The sequence below is a fragment of the Gigantopelta aegis genome, chromosome 2, assembly GCF_016097555.1.
Source record: "Gigantopelta aegis isolate Gae_Host chromosome 2, Gae_host_genome, whole genome shotgun sequence".
In the NCBI taxonomy this organism is placed as follows: Eukaryota; Metazoa; Mollusca; class Gastropoda; order Neomphalida; family Peltospiridae; genus Gigantopelta; species Gigantopelta aegis.
Genome location: NC_054700.1, coordinates 24,767,394 through 24,790,061, shown reverse-complemented (window position 1 = coordinate 24,790,061; position 22,668 = coordinate 24,767,394). Strand labels below are relative to the sequence as shown.

The 22,668-nt window shown below is 38.4% G+C and overlaps 1 protein-coding gene across 1 annotated transcript in view; it reads left to right on the top strand.

Annotated features, from left to right (window-relative positions):
• The window catches only part of LOC121383080 (deleted in malignant brain tumors 1 protein-like), a 135,642-nt gene that overhangs the window by 73,709 nt on the left and 39,265 nt on the right, over positions 1–22,668 (top strand). Inside the window, exons 11-18 of the mRNA XM_041512856.1 lie at positions 260–583; positions 2,243–2,551; positions 3,177–3,500; positions 4,050–4,364; positions 8,371–8,679; positions 9,139–9,456; positions 10,477–10,794; positions 15,636–15,959. Coding sequence (XP_041368790.1) covers positions 260–583; positions 2,243–2,551; positions 3,177–3,500; positions 4,050–4,364; positions 8,371–8,679; positions 9,139–9,456; positions 10,477–10,794; positions 15,636–15,959 — 2,541 coding nt within the window. The remainder of the gene's footprint in view (positions 1–259; positions 584–2,242; positions 2,552–3,176; positions 3,501–4,049; positions 4,365–8,370; positions 8,680–9,138; positions 9,457–10,476; positions 10,795–15,635; positions 15,960–22,668) is intronic.

Genomic DNA, 22,668 nt, shown 5'->3' with positions numbered 1-22,668 from the left:
CATGAATAGTTTGGCGTTCATCATTATACAGGTTACTGTCACGTCAATGGTTGAACTGAAATGTTCGATCGGTTATATACAGGTTATCTCCGATCGTACATTTCAGTTCAACCATTGACGTAACAATAACATGCTAATAATCGAATGTACATTTCAGTTCAACCATTGAAGTCACGATAACCTGTATATCACCGACCATACATTTCAGTTCAACCATTGACGTCACAATAAACTGCATATAACCGATCGTACATTTCAGTTCGACTGCAAAGGGGCAGCACCAATTCCAATATGACGAGTGGTTTGGTGACTGTATATGACGGGTCTAGATGGAAGGGGGTTTGTGGACAAGGCTTTGGCGAATTTGAGGCGAAACTGGCGTGTCGTGAGCTCGACTATCCTTACTTCAAGCTGGTTCCCGGCAGCGTTTTCCGCGGAGGATTCTTCACGTATTACTATATCTACAGCTGCAATGGAACGGAGACCAGTCTGCTCCAGTGTAGAAACAGAACAGCATTTTTCAGTTGTAGCAGAATCACGGGCAAAGCAGGACTGGTATGCAGCAAGACGCCATTTACTGATGGTGAGTTCATAACGATGATAATGATTATGATGATATTGACGATGATGATGATGATGGTGTTGTTGATGATGTTGATGATGATGATGATGATGATGATGATGATAAGTGTTGTTGATGATAATGATGTTGATAAGGATGATGTTGATGTTGTTAATGATGACGATGATGTTGATGATGATGGTGTTGTTGACGATGTTGATGATAATGATGTTGATAATGATGATGATGATGACGACGATGATGTTGTTGCTGTTGATGATGATGTTGACACTCAGCAGTTCAACATTTTTCATAACATTTACTTGCCAAAGGGCAAGTGCCAATCAGATATTCACTTGCCCCATATATTTTCCAACTTGCCTATACTTCGTGAGGTAACAGAACAGAACTTTATTTCTCCCAGGCCGTTACACAACGGCATATGGGGAATATGCAATAACAATATTTGGCAGTGACAAGATGTGTTTTACAGGAAATACATATACACGTATATGTATACAGTACAAAACATATATGTAATAAATTCACAATATAATATGCAATGGTATTAACACAGCTATGTATGATGTGAAACAATCATCATACTGCACATGCACAAAAATATACGCAAACACTCATACATATATACACATATATACATATACATACACACATACATATACATATATACATGACCACATATACATAGCCAATACTATTACTGTACTTAATTTAATACAGCAACAATGTAACAATAATCTTGAAAGTAATTGGCTTAATTACTCAACTAAATGATATTGGCATCATGCGTCCATGCACTTGTTTATCTGAATAATTATATTGTTCTCGCATTGTTTATGTTGTTAGGAAAATTGATCAAGTCAGGGCCCACGAAGCACATTTGACAATGTGTGTGTTGTGGATAGTGGGTGGATGGATGGGTGGGGGGCTGCACTATAATATCCCGTTGGATGTAAATTTAAGGACCCAGAGGGCCCGAACCTGTTAAGGAGCTTGGGGACATGTTTCCCTAGACAATTATGGATTTGAGATCTACAAATACAGCATTTCCAGCCTTTTGGACACAACAACAGGGGAAGTTTGAAGGGGAGGAGAAAGCGCGTGTGCCAAAATATGGGATAGACTGTGGCTAGCAAAGTTTCTTGGAGGTTCGGGTCATGCTCCAGGGAACAAAATATATATAAATAAAATTTGTTTGAACAAGGGGTGGTTGATCTCCCAATATACCGCCCACTCTACACGCGGCTGAGTACATAGGACCCCACAACATACTTGGTTTGTGGTTCCTGCATGTTACCTTTTGAGTAGCAGGAGTTCTGAATGTTCATATCACATTGAATTTCATTTATGGTCGGACCATAAAATAATAATGTGGTGTCTTTTATTTTCAGCTTGTTATAGTAGTTAGATAGAAGTTTATGTTCTGAACATTATTATTATTATTATTATTATTATTATTATTAATGTTATATAAAATAATGTCGTTTTGGACATCACGGTTATATCGAAAAAAAGATGTTCATAAATATTTTGCATAAAATAATTATATTTTCCCCGACATCATAGTTATACTGAAGGAAGAAGTTAATGGTTTGATCATAAGACATATTTTGCATAATATGTGTATTATGTGGTTGTTTTTGTTGTTTTTTTCCCCAGACATCACAGTTATATTGAAGGAAGTCTTCCCGTCTGAGGTTATTGTGAACATCTACGGTCTGGACGCCAGTTTCTGTCGCAGCTCTTGGACAGACCTTGAGGCGTCTGTCCTCTGCAGAGAAAAGGGCTTCAGGAATGGGATCGCGTTTGGCGCCAATACTCTGAACGACTTCAGCACCTCCCTGTGGCTCGGCGTCAACTGCACTGGACATGAGACGAGTCTGAGTAGATGTAAGATTGACACGTCACTGCAGCTCAAGTGCTCCTCATCATATGAACCAGGCGTCTTTTGCTACGGCTCCTCGACTGGTCGGTATTATCGTAGCAATAGTTATTTTGTCTATCTATTTCTCTTTGTTAAAACTCTAGTGGTGTCGTTAAACAATACAAACTTCTTTTTTTAACACCCCCCCCCCCCCCCCCCCCCCCCCCCCGATCTGTGGCCTAATTAACTAAACTCTCGCATCTCTGCGATCTCGAAACGCAGTGCAAAAATAAATGAAACGTCGATACAATGTTGTTTAAGAGAGCCTTGTAAATGAGGCCCCAGGAATGTTTCAGAATTGATCACATTGGGCAAGCGGGAGGAACATGTATTGCTGCAGTTGTTTGTTGTTTCTTTTTTTCTTTTTGTTGTTTTTGGTATTGTTTTGTTTTCGTTTCGTTTCGTTGTAGTTGTAGATTTTTGTTGTTGTTGTTTCGTTTTTTTGTTTCGTTTTTGTCTTATTGTTTTGTTTTCGTTTCATTTTGTTGTAGTTTTCGTTTCGTTTCGTTCCTGTATTTGTTTTGGTTTTTAAAAGGACTGTTCCAAAATTAACTTTTGGGCACAAACTTGGTAGAGCTCTTTGGCCAAATTCGACTTTGTTTATGTTATCGGTTTACTAATTACCTTCTCTCTCTCTTTTTTTTTTCTCTTTTTTTTTTTTTTGGTCAGGTTTTCAGCTCAGTCTTGAAAATGGAAATGAACAAACGCCGTCGTCGGGACGCGTGGTGGCCACATTCAACGGGAAGAAAGGCGTGGTCTGCGACAGCTACTTCAGCGACAATGACGCACGAGTCGTCTGTCGTCAGCTGGGATTTTCAGACGGCAAGTCCAAGTCGACGTTTGGGAAAGGAACCGGAAATGCATGGATTAAGTCGCCCCGTTGCTATGGTAAAGAGACGACGTTGTGGAGTTGTCCAAATTCTGGTTTCAACTCGACTTCATCCATCTGCACTTCTCATGCAAACGACGCCGGTGTTATGTGCAGTGGGCTAGGTGAGCTTACATTGAAGGGCGTGTCCCGAGTTGGCTGTATAGTCATATATTTTTCTTTAACCGAACCTTTTTAACAACCGTAATTGCATAACATACTAAATACATTTTCTTGTTTAGAATATCAGTGTCCCATCCAGTAATATATTCACCTCACGTCGAATATTGAAGTAACTTGTTTGTCTTATCACAGTCTGAATGGGAAATTAACTTGTTTATCCCCAAATTATGCACAAATTAAAACATCATTTACTCCATACGTCTTCCTAAATCCAATACTGTCCAAATGCATGAGTGATCCATCAGAGACCCCTCCCTTCCCATTCGAGGACGAAAATGTAAACCTGTTTTGACCTACTCTATATAAATAAAGGTAAATGGCTTGTGATCCCCCCCCCCCCCCCGTAGAGATTGTGCCCCCTCCACATACACACCAGATGTCGTCTGTGATTATTGACCAAAAGTGTTTGGAAATTTCTGTCCAGTGGTGCTCTGTTTCAAGGTTTTTCTCCAACAGTGCTTCATGAAACATCTTGTTTTAAAAACTTTCAGTTCGACTGTCCCAAAGTGAAACCCACGGAGCGATCCAGGTGCGCGATCCCAGCACCGACAAATACAGCCTGGTGTGTTCGGACGAGTTCGACGACATGGATGCCACGGTAGTGTGCCGTGAGGTGGGATACCGCTTCGGAATCAGTCTGTGCTGCTCTGCCTTTGGCTACCAGCGGTACCAGATCGGCATCACAGACGTCAAGTGCACGGGCCTGGAGCCCAGTCTAAAGTCGTGTCCGCACAAGACGACGATCACCAACTGTCCCAGCAGGCAATATGCTTCGGTCGTCTGCTCAAATCTTGGACCGAGTACAGGTGAGATTTTATAGGATATTAAACGAGTTTAATATCCTATTTATTACCCATAATCGATATTAATTCATATCACTCATCTCGTTTCGTTGACTTTCCTGTAAGGTTGTAGTACGCCAGTCGATGACGTCATTGTGTGACGTCAAAAGTGTTACGTCCCACTTGGCATTCTAGAAGGATGTATCATTTTGATATGTACCAAGCTATTTTTAACCATATGGGTAATAAAGATAATTATTAAACCTTTGTTACAACCGAGTGGCTGGATGTAACCCAATGGTAAAGCGCACGCCTGATGCGTGTTTCCAATTTCGCCGACCCTATACTTTTCCCCACCTACTTATCTTCAGAACAGTGAGTGGACGCATCATTTCTTTGAAATGTTACTTTATTGCTCGTTGCCATGATCTGTTTGACAGACAGCCCAGATAGCTGAGGGGCGTGCCCAAGACAGCATGACTGAACCTTAATTGGATTATAAGCACAAGCAACAACGTCCTCGGTGGCGCCAAATACTCATTCTGAATGAATTAGTGACTAACTCAAAACGTAACATTTAAAGCCACTGATCCACATTATTAAGCAGTATAAAATAGTTTCAGCTATCACAACTTTTTTTTACCGTTGACTTTCAGATTACACAATTTGCTTATCACTCATTAGCTTAAATTATAACTTTTGACAAATCTAACGTGTTCCTAGCTGTACTGGTATTTGCAGTGCCTCAAAATTAATTTAATAAGAAAAAAGGGTACCTATCCCGGAAACACTAGGCTCAGCGGCTTTAAATATGTTAATACTGAGCGAGTGAATAATTTTCAAGATATGGATTCTTTAAATCATATACAAAGATGATTAAAGTTACACATACTAACCTACTATGGAATGTACTCCAAGTCACGTTTCTAATAGCAATGATTTTTTTCTAAGAGACATAACATAGAAAGAATTGTGTGTAGTTCACAAATCATAGTTCATTCGACATTTATTATTATTATCATTATTTTAAATTTAATTTAATTTAATATAATTACAAAATATCCGCTTTTATACTCTATTCTGATTGGACGACGTTGAATGTTTTTCTTCGATAATTTAATTAAAAGTTAATTTAGTATTTGAGTCATTCTGCAGTAACATGTCAAATTGGCGTTCCCTAACTTTAATACTGCAGAACTCGGTAAAACAAAATGTTCAACTAATATTTGTGTTTGAGTCATCTTAGCAAACATTTCATTGTAATATCTACACTAGTTTGATATTGTAAACTATATTTCTGGCATTTTCTTGTAATATTTCCCTGACAAGGTAGTCTAAAAGCGGCTGTCCCCATTGTCTTGTTTCTAATTTACAAGGTAGCCATTAAGTGTAACCAGTACGTATTAAATAACATGTATTTTGTCAGAAAGTCCACATGAAACATATTATCCTTCATTGTCCAAAACAACTTGTTAGCTATTAAATATTTTTAATAATCAAAGTTTTTAGTTTTAAAAATCGATGTTCCCAGATTCCTTGTCAGCTACGTCACGACTACTTCGATGTGCTAGAAAAACTGAATTTCCATAAAACTACTATTTCCATGTGGTATTGCAAGTTTGCGATCGTGTCATTGTTTTAATATCCACGTCAGCCATGTTGTTTCTATTGAAATGGATAGCCGATATTGTTCATTTTTGGACACAATACAGGTGCGTACATTTATTACATGACGTCTACAAACGGCATGCGGCCATTCACTTTACATGAACAAATTTGTTACTTGCTTGAGCTGTTTCTACTACTGTTGCTAATTAATTGTTGTGTCATCTAAGTAACGGTCATCTGCGTCAATTTTGTATCGTGACGGAGATGATATTGATATCCAATAGCCGACGATGTGCTCTTGTGTCAAAACAAACTTTAACTTTTTGAGTGTGTCATAGATGAAACAATTAGTGTCCGTCATATAACAAAGATACATGTATAGGCCCTGATACTAAAATGGAAGCAGGTAAGCACCTCGAACACCCTCCCGCAGTCATTTTTTTTAAAAAGAGAGCCAAACACCCCCGCCCCGATAATACAGCTATATCTCACTGTAACATTTTGCTTATACTTTTTTGCTCAAACCAAGCTAACTTTCCAAGAGCTAAACCTTTGCTAGAACATTGCTCAAACTTAAAAAGAAAATTTAGGTTGCGTCTTAGCAGAGTACGAACTATTGTTCTGTTCGCGTGTAAGTACATAGCAAATTTAACTTCACAGGAGCCGCAAATTGTTCACATGGTAAACTGTTATATGTTTGGAAAGAAGGAAATGTTTTATTTAACGACGCACTCAACACATTTTATTTACGGTTATATGGCGTCGGATATGTTTGGAAAGTCATTTTACCAAGTATCAAAGAAACTATATTTAACGAAAGGCAATACAATATTTTGGCTCAAACTAATAGTATCAGCTGGAAATACTGTCATTAAAATGTAAGTTCAATACAAATTTAAGTTAAATGAATAGGTTATGCAAATATAATTCGTGTCACGTAACCGAACATTCGGTTATCTAGGTAAAAATCATGTGAGTCGACCTTTGGTTTTCTAAAAGTTTGCTTAGTATTAAAGGTGCTATGTCAAAGATGGAATAATGGTGGTTCATGCCAAAACATTTATTTGTGTTTGCTTTGAAACATAAACTGTATACATAAAGCAAAGGTCTATAAAACATTACAACCAAATAATTCGATTTACTAGAAGAAGAAAAAAGTATTTTATGAGGAATCTTGAGAGAGAGAGAGAGAGTCACACACATTAACTAGTGACGTCAATGTTTTATGCGCACACAATCAACACACTAAGTTTTTTTTATAATTCTTTGCGGACGACTGACAAAGAAACAAAGATGGTGACCATGCTATATTTAGCCACAACTTACTTGGGGAAAGCCCTCTTGTCTTTTACAAATTAATATTATTAAGTTAATTATGGAAATATTATGCGTGGGATCGATTAATCTGTAGTTATTTATTACAAATAAATGTGAAAATAACAAAATATTGTAGTTTCAACTTTGACATAGGACCTTTAAAAATGAGTTTAGAATTTCTTCTGTTTTCAAGATTTCCGTCTGTACTGGTAAAGATCTCGAACAATGGTGATGTTTGTTTATTAAAATATGAAACTGAACACTTGTGTTATTACTTTCCCATGATTCCTGAGGCTAGCACGTGCATACAAATGTCATAAACGGCATGGTGCGGTATCTACGTCACAGTGAGTCAATTACATCACAAAGATATTTTTCCTTAACAAGTATAAACTGTTGGAACTAATATAATTTAAAGATAGCGGTGTCCAGTGGGGAATGCACCTATTTAACTTCACACAATTTCCCGCACTTCTAAAATTTAAAAGTATTTTGATAGAGCGATTATCTACATCTACATGAATGTCTGACATTTGACAGACCGTCACAGTTCGAGAGCCTGAATACTGTTCAGTTATGTCTAAGATATCAAACAAAATGTGAATATTAGTTTTACAAAGTAATGTAAATACACATGTATACTGGGATTGACATTATTAGATTAAATCATATGGGAATCAAAATAAATGGAAGTTCAGGAAAGGCTCCATATCGTGACGTAGACGACACTGAGATTGGACACTATTCAGATTTCAATATATTTTAAATCGAAATCGGTCAGACAGATCGCTGCTGCCATTACGACTGTTTACTAATCTACCTAGCTGATGAAGAAAAAGAGAGACAGAAGGTAGTTAAAATGTTATTTTAATTGGACCTGAAATCTGACAGTTACTGCAGAATGACTCATTTACTTCATTATTGTTTCATACATTCATCCATCCATCCATTCATTCATCCATCCATCCATCCATCCATTCTTTCGTCTATCCATTCATTCATTTATCCATCCATCCATTCATTCATTCATCCATTCATGAATTTATCCATTCATAGATTCATCCATCCATTAATCCATCCATCCATCCATTCATTCATTTTCCAGGATACCAAGTGAAGCTTTCCAACGGTTCCTATGGCAACGTGGCAGTGAACTATATGGGCATCTGGGGATACATTTGTCCTGACAACTTCACCGACCACGACGCCAGCGTGGTGTGTAAGGAGATGGGCTACTTGGGGGGAAGCGCGTTTATCAACTTCAAGTACACCGACAACCGACTGCGCTGGCTCAACACCATGAGATGTACTGGATCCGAGCAGTGGCTGTCACGATGTGCCGGAGCCACGTTTGGAACGGATGCAAAGTGCACGGTATCTGGCGATGCCGCTGTCGTCTGCTATAGGAACAAAAGTAAGTCTGGCATTTGTGTGCGCTACAACAGCTTGCTCTGAATGTGCACGTAAAGCCCTATGACTGACCTGGCATTCGCTCATTTAAAAAAAGGGCGGGACGTAGCCCAGTGGTAAAGCGCTCGCCCAATGCGCGATCGATGGAGGATCGATCCCCGTCGGTGGGACCATTGGGCTATTTCTTGTTCCAGCCAGTGCACCACGACTAGTATATCAACGGCCGTGGTATGCGCTGTCTTGTCTGTGGGTGGGTGCATATAAAAGATCCCTTGCTACTAATGGAAAAATGTAGCGGTTTCATCTCTAAGACTATGTCAAAATTACCAAATGTTTGACATCCAATAGCCGATGATTAATAAATCAACGTGCTCTAGTGGTGTCGTTAAACAAAACAAACTTTAACTTTTCATTATTGAGTTGGCTGTTGGGTTTCATTTCTAACTTGTTCCTTTAATTGCAGCTGAAGAGGTTCAGTATCGAGTTAACATCACGAATGGTCTGACGGGCGTGGTGCAGGTTTTTATGGGAGGGGTCTGGGGATCTGTGTGCAACGACTTCTACTTCAGCAACTACGACGCTGACGTCCTCTGCAGGATGACGGGTTTGTACACCGGAGGTGAGGAGGCGACGGGATCGTTCGCTGACGGTTCAACAGCAATGCTTAGCCAGATGAGATGTCCCAAGAACGCTAAGGCTATCAGTTCGTGTCCTCTGGTGTTACGAGGCTCTTGTCGAGCATACAGGACAACAGTGGCTGCTGTTACTTGCTTCACTAAAGGTATTACGCTGATATTAAAGTCGCAGACCCTAGTTTCAACCCGTGGAAATAGTCACTAAGTTTGGTCAATGTATAAACCTGTATAACACATTTAGATGGAGTTACAATACAGTGAAACAAAAATCTGTGACCATGAAACGGGGAAATACCCTTGAAAATAGACAAGAGCTCGTCTCCAAGACCGTTACTTCTCAGACATATGAAGCATGCATTCCCTGGTATTAGAAACACCAGGGCGTTCAGAAACACTTCGGTTGTACGGAACAGGATAATCTAAACAATAAAATCTAAGTAATATCTAATTTCAATTGTCAAAAATGCCTTTAACAGTGAAAAATATGCTGTAGCGTTTAATAACTAGGATCTGTCATTTTAAAGGCAGGTTCTCACAGCATTTGATTTACTGAAACCAACCCAAAAAACCATTTAATTTGTCCATACAAATAATTTATTTAACCAGTCTGTAATATCATTTAGCTATATTCGCTTTTTTTCTTCTTCTTTTTTTTTTTTTTGGGGGGGGGGGGGGGGGGGGGGAGGAGGGGTGGAACGTAGCCCAGTGGTAAAGCGCTGGCTTGATGCGCGGTCGGTTTGGGATCGATCCCCGTCTGTTGGCCCATTGGGCTATTTCTCTTTCCAGCCAGTGCAGCAGGACTGGAATATCAAAGGCCGTGGAATATCAAAGGCCGTGGTATGTGCTATCCTGTCTGTGGGATGGTGCGTATAATAGGAAAAATGTAGCAGGTTTACTCTGAGGACTTCGTGTCAGAATTACCAAATTGTTGACATCCAATAGCCGATGATTAATTAAGCAATGTGCTCCAGTGTTGTCAAAAAAAACCCACCAAAACACCCCAACCCAACATTCTTCTTTCTTGTTTAAATAATAATACATGTATTCTCATTTGAATTTTGAAGATATGATGAAATAACACCTTTTTAATTGAATTGGGCCTATATATTTAGTTAATACTGTAATGTTATGAAATTTCATAAGTTTTTCCATTCGTTCTTTTCAAGCACGCCTGTATGGTTCTAGCTCCAACTACGGACAAGCTCAGATATATGTGAACGATCAGTGGTTAACGGTTTGCGACACAAATTTCGACAACAACGCCGCCAAAGTGATGTGCAAATCCATGGGCTACAGCGACGGCAAGGCACAGTGTTGCTCTGCTGTTGGCAGTATGAAAAGCCAGGCCAACATAACGGCGACAATAAAGACGTGCACGGGATCAGAATCGGACTTGTTTGCATGTCAGTACACTCCGAGTAACCGCTGCTCGTCGGGCCATTACGCAACAGTGTACTGTTCACAGTCTACTATCCAGAACTATGGTGAGTTTACATTAGTTTGAACTGTACTCCTATTCAATTGTTTACACCCTACGTTTTTGGCAAATGTTACGTTTAATTCCTATTCAATCCTTGTTTTCTTTATATTTGCATGAAAACAAACCCAAACCCCAGACAGGTTTTATATACAATTCATCATCTAAAATATACGATGTTGACTTATTTCCATTTTACAAAAATCTCTGTATGTTTTGAATGCAGTTTCGTTCTCCTAGAAATAACTAAGGCTATTTGCATAAGAAAAGCATCACTCTATAGGCCCCAGTGTGTTTCAAACTTATGTTCTTTTCCACCTTCCTAGCGGAATATAGTGTAGTATGACATATATTTAAGAAACAATTTGGAAGCATAAGTCAATAAACAATTCAGGCGCGGATTTAGGCGGGGACTCTAGGTGACACGCCCCCCTCTGTTTTTGTCAAAGAATATATATTATACAATACATAAACAATGAAAACTTATCCCATCCACCTGTTCAAAAGCAACAACAGCTGGATCCGCGCCTGCTATGTCATTAATGTAATGTACTGATACAAAAATAAATAAACCTGGGTGCTATTGGGGATAAAACACTGTGAAGTAATTATAAGATGATAGGTTGATACATTATGCTTGATGGGTAGGGAGAAGTAGTTTTCGATTTACCCATATTTTACTCAAATAACAATAATGTATAGAATGGCCAGTAATACATTTTTCTGTGAACTTATATATCCAACTGTACTTGTATTTCATGTGGTTTACACCATGCTACAACAGCACGTGCAATCATATAGTATACTTCGAAAATAATACGTCATTGACCATCGACCCGATATTAATAAGCAATGTTATCGTATTTTGGATATTCAGGGCCGTGTCTAGGGATTTTTGTTTGTTACTTCACCCCAGTTGTGTACGGTATGTAAATATATAATTTATTAAATAAAAATCAATAAATAATGTATTGTCAAAATTGATTCAATATACTGCACGTACATGGAATGGTTACATGTATTTTTATGTATATGTTTAAAGAAAAGGTTAGACTAAGCTGGTACACATTTTACATTCCAAACATTCACAACCTTGAATCAATGAAACAAGCTATAATGGCCTTCAAGTAGTCTCGTATCCCAATTTTTTTTTATGCAAATAGCTTTAGTTATTTATAGGAGAACGAAACTGCATTCAAAACATACAGAGATTTTTGTAAAATGAAAATTCGTGCATTTTAGATGATGAATTGTATATAAAACCTGTTCTGGAGAAAATCCTCAAATTCGGGCAAAAACGATAAAAGAAATTCAGGCAAAATTAGCTGGTTTGAACTCCTTTTTTTCACCATGTATTTCCATCATTCAGTATTAGTTGTAATCATGTATAAATACGTAGTGATTTGTTATTAACGCTACATAGCTGTTTAGCAGTAATACTAATATGAATAAATTATCTAGATTCGGGCACTTTTGTTCAATTCGGACAAAAATTAGCCTGCCTCCCCCTCCCCCCCCCCCCTCCCCTACAAAAAATGGAAGCCCGTACGCCTATGAGGCTATATATAGGCAGGGTAGGCTTTCTACAGGCAAGGTAGGCTATATACAGGCAGGGTAGGCTTTCTACAGGCAAGGTAGGCTATATACAGACAAGGTAGGCTTTCTACAGGCAGGGTAGGCTATATACAGACAGGGTAGGCTATATACAGACAAGGTAGGCTTTCTACAGGCAAGGTAGGCTATATACAGACAGGGTAGGCTATATACAGGCAGGGTAGGCTTTCTACAGGCAAGGTAGGCTATATACAGGCAGGGTAGGCTATATACAGGCAGGGTAGGCTTTCTACAGGCAAGGTAGACTATATACAGGCAGGGTAGGCTTTCTAGAGGCAAGGTAGGCTATATACAGGCAGGGTAGGCTTTCTGCAGGCAAAGTAGGCTATATACAGACAGGGTAGGCTATATACATGCAGGGTAGGCTATATACAGGCAGGGTAGGCTATATACATGCAGGGTAGGCTTTCTACAGGCAAGGTAGGCTTTCTACAGACAAGGTAGGCTTTCTACAGGTAAGGTAGGCTATATACAGACAAGGTAGGCTTTCTACAGGCAAGGTAGGCTTTCTACAGGCAAGGTAGGCTATACACAGACAGGGTAGGCTTTCTACAGGCAAGGTAGGCTATATACAGGCAGGGTAGGCTTTCTACAGGCAAGGTAGGCTATATACAGACAAGGTAGGCTATATACAGGCAGGGTAGGCTTTATACAGGCAAGGTAGGCTATATACAGACAGGATAGGCTATATACAGGCAGGGTAGGCTTTCTACAGGCAAGGTAGGCTATATACAGACAGGATAGGCTATATACAGGCAGGGTAGGCTTTCTACAGGTAAGGTAGGCTATATACAGACAAGGTAGGCTTTCTACAGGCAAGGTAGGCTATATACAGGCAGGGTAGGCTTTCTACAGGCAAGGTAGGCTATATACAGGCAGGGTAGGATTTCTACAGGCAAGGTAGGCTATATACAGGCAGGGTAGGCTATATACAGACAGGATAGGCTATATACAGGCAGGGTAGGCTTTCTACAGGTAAGGTAGGCTATATACAGACAAGGTAGGCTTTCTACAGGCAAGGTAGGCTATATACAGGCAGGGTAGGCTTTCTACAGGCAAGGTAGGCTATATACAGGCAGGGTAGGATTTCTACAGGCAAGGTAGGCTATATACAGGCAGGGTAGGCTATATACAGGCAGGGTAGGCTTTCTACAGGCAGGGTAGGATATATACAGACAAGGTAGGCTATATATATAGACAGGGTAGGCTATATACAGGCAGGGTAGGCTATATACAGGCAGGGTAGGCTTTCTACAGACAGGGTAGGCTATATGCAGGCAGGGTAGGCTATATACAGGCAGGGTAGGCTTTATACAGGCAAGGTAGGTTATATACAGACAAGGTAGGCTATATACAGACAGGGTAGGCTATATACAGGCAGGGTAGGCTATGTACAGGCAAGGTAGGCTTTGTACAGGCAAGGTAGGCTATATACAGGCAAGGTAGGCTATATACAGGCAGGGTAGGCTATATACAGGCAGGGTAGGCTTTCTACAGGCAGGGTAGGCTTTCTACAGGCAGGGTAGGCTATATACAGGCAGGGTAGGCTTTCTACAGGCAAGGTAGGCTATATACAGGCAGGGTAGGCTTTCTACAGGCAAGGTAGGCTATATATAGACAAGGTAGGCTATATATACAGACAGGGTAGGCTATATACAGGCAGGGTAGGCTTTCTACAGACAGGGTAGGCTATATGCAGGCAGGGTAGGCTATATACAGGCAGGGTAGGCTTTATACAGGCAAGGTAGGTTATATACAGGCAAGGTAGGCTATATACAGGCAAGGTAGGCTATATACAGACAGGGTAGGCTATATACAGGCAGGGTAGGCTTTCTACAGGCAGGGTAGGCTATATACAGGCAGGGTAGGCTATATACAGGCAGGGTAGGCTTTCTACAGGCAAGGTAGGCTATATACAGGCAGGGTAGGCTTTCTACAGGCAAGGTAGGCTATATACAGGCAGGGTAGGCTATATACAGGCAAGGTAGGCTATATACAGGCAGGGTAGGCTTTCTACAGGCAAGGTAGGCTATATACAGGCAGGGTAGGCTTTCTACAGGCAAGGTAGGTTATATACAGGCAGGGTAGGCTATATACAGACAAGGTAGGCTATATACAGACAGGGTAGGCTTTCTACAAGCAAGGTAGGCTATAAACAGGCAGGGTAGGCTTTCTACAGGCAAGGTAGGCTATATACAGGCAGGGTAGGCTTTCTACAGGCAAGGTAGGCTATATACAGGCAGGGTAGGCTTTCTACAGGCAAGGTAGGCTATATACAGGCAGGGTAGGCTATATACAGGCAGGGTAGGCTTTATACAGGCAAGGTAGGCTATATACAGGCAGGGTAGGTTTTCTACAGGCAAGGTAGGCTATATACAGGCAGGGTAGGCTATATACAGGCAGGGTAGGCTATATACAGGCAAGATAGGCTATATACAGGCAGGGTAGGCTTTCTACAGGCAAGGTAGGCTATATACAGGCAGGGTAGGCTTTCTACAGGCAAGGTAGGCTATATACAGGCATGGTAGGCTTTCTACAGGCAAGGTAGGCTTTCTACAGGCAAGGTAGGCTATATACAGGCAGGGTACGCTTTCTACAGACACGCCAGAAGCAAGTAGACATTTATGGAGCTGACTGCGATCGAGGGCTGAAAGCAAACTTTCTAGGGCTTCGGGTGTATGATCCACCGTATAATTTTGAAAACAGGATGTCCTGAAATGCAATGACCAGCATTCTACAAGTAAAATTCATCTCAGCCTTAAGATGTACTAGCAATAATATTTTTTATTCAGCCCCGCTCCCCCGCTCTGCCGTGTCTGATATACACGGCTGCCATGTAAATAGCCACTTCTTTGTTTAGAGACAAGGATGGCGACGTCCATTGTAGTTGTATTTATATAATTAATTAATCTTCGTGTGCAATATTTAGCTCGATGTGTGTACTGTAGTCGACTGGACCTTAGCGCAAACGTATCCTTTCGAAGTGCGACATAGGGTAGGCTGTCGGCAGGCAGTACATATCAAAAGAGGGATAGTGATCAGAACAATCGGAAAAAGGTCTTGCATATTATATTATAGATGCATGTTTATACATGTATATCTGTTGTATATATACATGTATATAGTAATGATAATAATGAAATGAAAAAAACAAAAACAACAAGAAACGAAAGCGTAATAAAATAAATAAAATATATTGACTTCACTATGTTAATTTCATTGTTATTGTTGTAGGTCTCAACAAACTCATGCTGGCAAAGAAGACGAGCTATGTCGGGGCGGTCCTGGTTAACCGGACAGGGTTCTGGGGACCGGTGTGTGACAAGGGGTGGACCGACACACACGCCAAGCTAGCCTGTGTACAGATGGGGTGGGTAGGCGGGGTCGCGACATTTTCAACGTTCAGTGACGCCCCAATGGTCGTCGGTAACATCAAATGCACGGGGAGCGAAATCAGCCTCAACCAATGTCAGATCAATGATTTTAGCACCACCACTGGGTGTTCGTACAACACGAAAGGAACTCGACGAGTTGCGGGAGTTCTGTGCTACAACAGGGGTAAGTGCCATCGTGTTTGAAGGCGCGGTTTTAAGAGAGGTTGAAAGACACTGAACTCCCTATTTTTGGTGGTCATTAATTTTGGCTTTGTATTAGGCCAGGGTCAGTTCACTCAACTTTGGAAACTTGGCGATATCGCGATAGAATGCAAAACACTTGTAAGGACTATGTCAATATAAGCAGCTTATCGACGTCGCCGAATTACAATACATTAATGTTGCCTCCCCCCATTAAAAACCCTAGAACCGCACCTGTTTTGGTCCCATTTAAAGGTTTTTTTGTTTCATAAAATATTAATTTTGTTTAACTACAAACGCCAAAAACATTAATTTAATTTAATATATAAAATGTCATGGTAATCTGCTAAGAAACAGACTGTTATGTGACTTGGTTTGGATCTTAAGGGTATGTTTTCAGATGCGATTTAGCATTACTGATTGTAGTTTCATTATAAAATTCACTGGTTATCTTTTTATAAAAACAGACTATATAAGATTCTATATCTCATATTGCTGTCTAAGTAATATGTCACATCTCATATTACAGTCTATATATCATATTATGGTACATATAAGATGTCGTATCTCATATTACGGTATATATACCATGTCGTTTCTCATATTACGGTCTGTATAAGATGTTGTATCTCATATAGTAATATCTCGTATAAGATGTTGCATCTCATAATACAGCCTATACAAGATGTTCTATCTCATAAAACAGTATATATAAGATATTGTATCTCATAATACAGTATATATAAGATATTGTATCTCATAATACAGTATATATAAGATATTGTATCTCATAATACAGTCTATATAAGATGTTGTATCTCATAATACAGTGTATATAAGATATTGTATCTCATAATACAGTATATATAAGATATTGTATCTCATAATACAGTCTATATAAGATGTTGTATCTCATAATACAGTCTATATAAGATGTTGTACCTCATAATACAGTCTATATAAGATGTTCTATCTCATAATACAGTCTATATAAGATGTCGTATCTCATATTGCGGTCTATATAAGATGTTGTATCTCATAATACGGTCTATATAAGATGTTGTATCATGACTTGATGTTTTTCTCTTTGATGTCAAATGTGGTGTAACTGCAATGCCAATTTGGAACGTCACTATTGTGAGGGGCGTGGCCCAAAACGTGTGCAGTTAACTTCAGTTACCCACACACTTTCAGTTATACCATGGCTAAAATAACCTGCACTGTTTTGTCTGCACAGGAAAAAATCAAGCTTGAGCAAATAAATAAGAAAAACGAAAGTAATGAGTGACAAATTGGTATTTTTAGATCAAAACTTGAAACAATGCAAAAAAAATAAAATAATAATAATAATAATAATAATAATAAAATTACACAGAAACAAACTAGCCTATGTCTATTCTGTAGTCCCATTCAACTATTTTAACTTAAAAGTGCACGTTTGAGTAAATCCCGAGCATTACAAATGAAAATTTCAATTTCGGAACACAACAGGCATCAAAGACTGATTCGTAATGTCATGCGTCCATTTTATGCAAGTCCGGAATATCATCTCGAATTTCCTATCATTCGTTGAACATTTTACCGGCCTTGGTGGCGTCGTGGTAGGCAATCGGTATACAGGCTGGTAGGTACTGGGTTCGGATCCCAGTCGAGACATGGGATTTTTAATCCAGATACCGACTCCAAACCCTGAGTGAGTGCTCCGCAAGGCTCAATGGTAGGTGTAAACCACTTCCACCGACCAGTGATCCATAACTGGTTCAACAAAGGCCATGGTTTGTGCTATCCTGCCTGTGGGAAGCGCAAATAAAAGATCCCTTGCTGCTAATCGGAAGAGTAGCCCATATAGTGGCGACAGCGGGTTTCCTCTCAAAATCTGTCTGACGCCATATAACCGTAAATAAAATGTGTTGAGTGCGTCGTTAAATAAAACATTTCTTTCTTTCTTTCGTTGAACATTTTAATCGCCCATCTCGTATTTTTGTATGTAAAATTGTTATCATCCAAAACAAAAACAAAAACAAAAGCACGTTTTTCTTCATGACATCATATTAGATCTATATTATTTTTAAAAACAAGAACATCATATCTGATAATTATTTTTAAAAAAGAACCGAATATATTTAAAAACAAGAACAGAAACGACACGACGTCATATTCAAAACAAAAACAGAAGAGAACCCCGTCGACGTCATACCAAAATAAGCTTACATTTTAAAACATAATTAAAGGAACGTTATCATTTATAATAATCAAAATGGTCGATTCTCCCAGCCAGTAATGATCATAACATGTGTTTTTGTTCTGCTGTTCGGGAATTAAACGTTCGACAATCTCATGTGTCACAGGTTTCAGATAATGTTAGATCATCCACGTAATCATTTACCATACTGGAAGTCAACAGCGATAATATGTAATCGTCAAGATCTAAAAAGATCCGTCGAATCCATTTCAAACCAAATCGCGTCACAGCTAGCGCACAACTGACGCAAGATCAACTGAAGTAAATGGGAGCGGAAGTGATCACGACTCCAGAAGGGCGTGGTCTCATGACAGCTGTCGCAGTGTCAGTCATGGTACAAAACAATGATATCGTGGTTTTGATTCGTTAACTGTATTTAGACGGTGGACACTCGACTCCGTCTCATGCCGCCGTCTAAATACAGTTAACTCATCAAAACCATGATATAACTATTACTTGTATCTCATATTGCGGTCTATATAAGATGTCGTATCTCATATTACGGTCTATATAAGATGTCGTTTCTCATATTACAGTCTATTTAAGATGCTGTATCTCATATTGTGGTCTACATAAGATGTCGTATGTCATATTGCGGTCTGTCCTGGACGGAGGAACATGCACGTTAAACAATTTCCCAATTCCCAATATTGCGGTCTATATGAGATGTCGTATCTTATATTATGGTGTATATAAGATGTGGTATCTCATTTAGTAATATCTCATATAAGATGTGGTATCTCATATTACGGTCTGTATCAGATGTCGTATCTCATATTACGATCTATACACGAGGTGGTATCTCATATTACGGTCTGTATAATATGTCGTATATCATATTACGGTCTATACAAGATGTTGTATCTCATAATACAGTCTGTATAAGATATCGTATCTCATATTATGGTTTATACAAGATGTTGTTTCTTATAATACAGTATGTATAAGATGTTGTATCTCATAATACAGTCTATATAAGATGTCGTATCTCATATTACGGTCTATATAAGATGTATTTCATAATACAAGATGTTGTATCTCATAATACAAGATGTTGTATCTCATAATACAAGATGTTGTCTCTCATAATACAGTATATATAAGATGTTGTATCTCATAATACGGTATATATAAGATGTCGTATCTTATATTACGGTCTATATAAGATGTATCTCATAATACAAGATGTCGTATCTCATAATACGGTCTATATAACATGTATCTTATAATACAGTCTATATAAGATGTCGTATCTCATATTACGGTCTATATAAGATGTTGTATCTCATAATACAAGATGTTGTATCTCATAATACAAGATGTTGTCTCTCATAATACAGTATATATAAGATGTTGTATCTCATAATACGGTCTATATAAGATGTCGTATCTCATATTACGGTCTATATAAGATGTTGTATTTCATAATACAAGATGTTGTATCTCATAATACTGTCTATATAAGATATTGTATCTCATAATACAGTCTATATAAGATATTGCATCTCATATTATGGTCTATATAAGATGTATCTCATATTGCGGTCTATATAAGATGTCGTATCTCATATTGCAGTCTATATAAGATGTTGTATCTCATATTGCGGTCTATATAAGATGTTGTACCATGACTTGATGTTTTTCTCTTTGATGTCAAATGTGGTGTAACTGCAATGCCAATTTGGAACGTCACTATTGTGAGGGGCGTGGCCTAAAACGTGTGCAGTTAACTTCAGTTACCCGCACACTTCAGTTATACCATGGCTAAAATAACCTGCACTGTTTTGTCTGCACAGGAAAAAATCAAGCTTGAGCAAATAAATAAGAAAAATGAAAGTAAAGAGTGACAAATTGGTATTTTTAGATCAAAACTTGAAACAATGCAAAAAAAAAAAAAAAAAAAAAAAAAAAAAAATTAAAAAATTAAAATTACACAGAAACAAACTAGCCTATGTCTATTCTGTAGTCCCATTCAACTATTTTAACTTAAAAGTGCACGTCGGAGTAAATCCCGAGCATTAAAAATGAAAATTTCAATTTCGGAACACAACAGGCATCAAAGACTGATTTGTAATGTCATGCGTCCAGTTTATGCAAGTCCGGAATATCATCTCGAATTTCCTGTCATTCGTTGAACATTTTACCGGCCTCGGTGGCGTCGTGGTAGGTACTGGGTTCGGATCACAGTTGAGGCATGGGATTTTTAATCCAGATACCGACTCCAAACCCTGAGTGAGTGCTCCGCAAGGCTCAATGGGTAGGTGTAAACCACTTCCACCGACCAGTGATCCATAACTGGTTCAACAAAGGCCATGGTTTGTGCTATCCTGCCTGTGGGAAGCGCAAATAAAAGATCCCTTGCTGCTAATCGGAAGAGTAGCCCATATAGTGGCGACAGCGGGTTTCCTCTCAAAATCTGTGTGGTCCTTAACCATATATCTGACGCCATATAACCGTAAATAAAATGTGTTGAGTGCGTCGTTAAATAAAACATTTCTTTCTTTCTTTCGTTGAACATTTTAATCGCCCATCTGGTATTTTTGTATGTAAAATTGTTGTATCATCCAAAACAAAAACAAAAACAAAAACAAAAGCACGTTTTTCCTCATGACATCATATTAGATCTATATTATTTTTAAAAACAAGAACATTATGTCTAATAATTATTTTTTTAAAAAGAACCGAATATATTTAAAAACAAGAACAGAAACGACACGACGTCATATTCAAAACAAAAACAGAAGATAACCCCGTCGACGTCATACCAAAATAAGCTTACATTTTAAAACATAATTAAAGGAACGTTATCATTTATAATAATCAAAATGGTAGATAATCCCAGCCAGTAATGATCATATACATAACATGTGTTTTTGTTCTGCTGTTCTGGAATTAAACGTTCGATAATCTCATGTGTCACAGGTTTCAGATAATGTTAGATCATCCACGTAATCACTTTCCATACTGGAAGTCAGCCGCGATAATATGTAATCGTCAAGATCTAAAAAGATCCGTCGAATCCATTTCAAACCAAATCGCGTCACAGCTAGCGCACAACTGACGCAAGATCAACTGAAGTAAATGGGAGCGGAAGTGATCACGTCTCAAGAAGGGCGTGGTCTCATGATAGCTGTCGCAGTGTCAGTCATGGTACAAAACAATGATATAGTGGTTTTGATTCGTTAACTGTATTTAGACGGTGGACACTCGACTCCGTCTCATGCCGCCGTCTAAATGCAGTTAACTCATCAAAACCATGATATACTATTACTTGTATCTCATATTGCGGTCTATATAAGATGTCGTATCTCATATTACGGTCTATATAAGATGTCGTTTCTCATATTACAGTCTATTTAAGATGTTGTATCTCATATTGTGGTCTATATAAGATGTCGTATGTCATATTGCGGTCTGTCCTGGACGGAGGAACCGGCTAAGGCCGGTACTTGTTCCCAGGACAGGCGTGCGCTACAACAGCTTGCTCTGAATGTGCACGTTAAACAATTTCCCAATTCCCAATATTGCGGTCTATATGAGATGTCGTATCTCATATTATGGTGTATATAAGATGTCATATCTCATATAGTAATATCTCATATAAGATGTGGTATCTCATATTACGGTCTGTATCAGATGCCGTTTCTCATATTACGTTCTACATAAGATTTCGTATCTCATATTACGGTCTATATAAGATGTGGTATTTCATAGTACAGTCTGTATCAGATGTTGTATCTCATATTATGATCTATACACGAGGTCGTATCTCATATTACGGTCTGTATAATATGTCGTATATCGTATTACGGTCTATACAAGATGTTGTATCTCATAATACAGTCTGTATAAGATATCGTATCTCATATTATGGTTTATACAAGATGTTGGTTTTTATAATACAGTATGTATAATATGTTGTATCTCATAATACAGTCTATATAAGATATTGTATCTCATAATACATTCTATATAAGATGTCGTATCTCATATTATGGTCTATATATGATGTTGTATCTCATAATACAAGATGTTGTATCTCATAATACGGTCTATATAAGATATTGAATCTCATAATACAGTCTATATAAGATATTGTATCTCATAATACATTCTATATAAGATGTCGTATCTCATATTATGGTCTATATAAGATGTTGTATCTCATAATACAAGATGTTGTATCTCATAATACGGTCTATATAAGATATTGAATCTCATAATACAGTCTATATAAGATGTCGTATCTTATATTACGGTCTATATAAGATGTATCTCATAATACAAGATGTTGTATCTCATAATACGGTCTATATAAGATATTGAATCTCATAATACAGTCTATATAAGATGTTGTATCTCATATTACGGTCTATACAAAATGTCGTTTCCCACATTACGGTTTTTATAAGATGTTGTATCTCATAATACTGTCTGTGTACGATGTTGT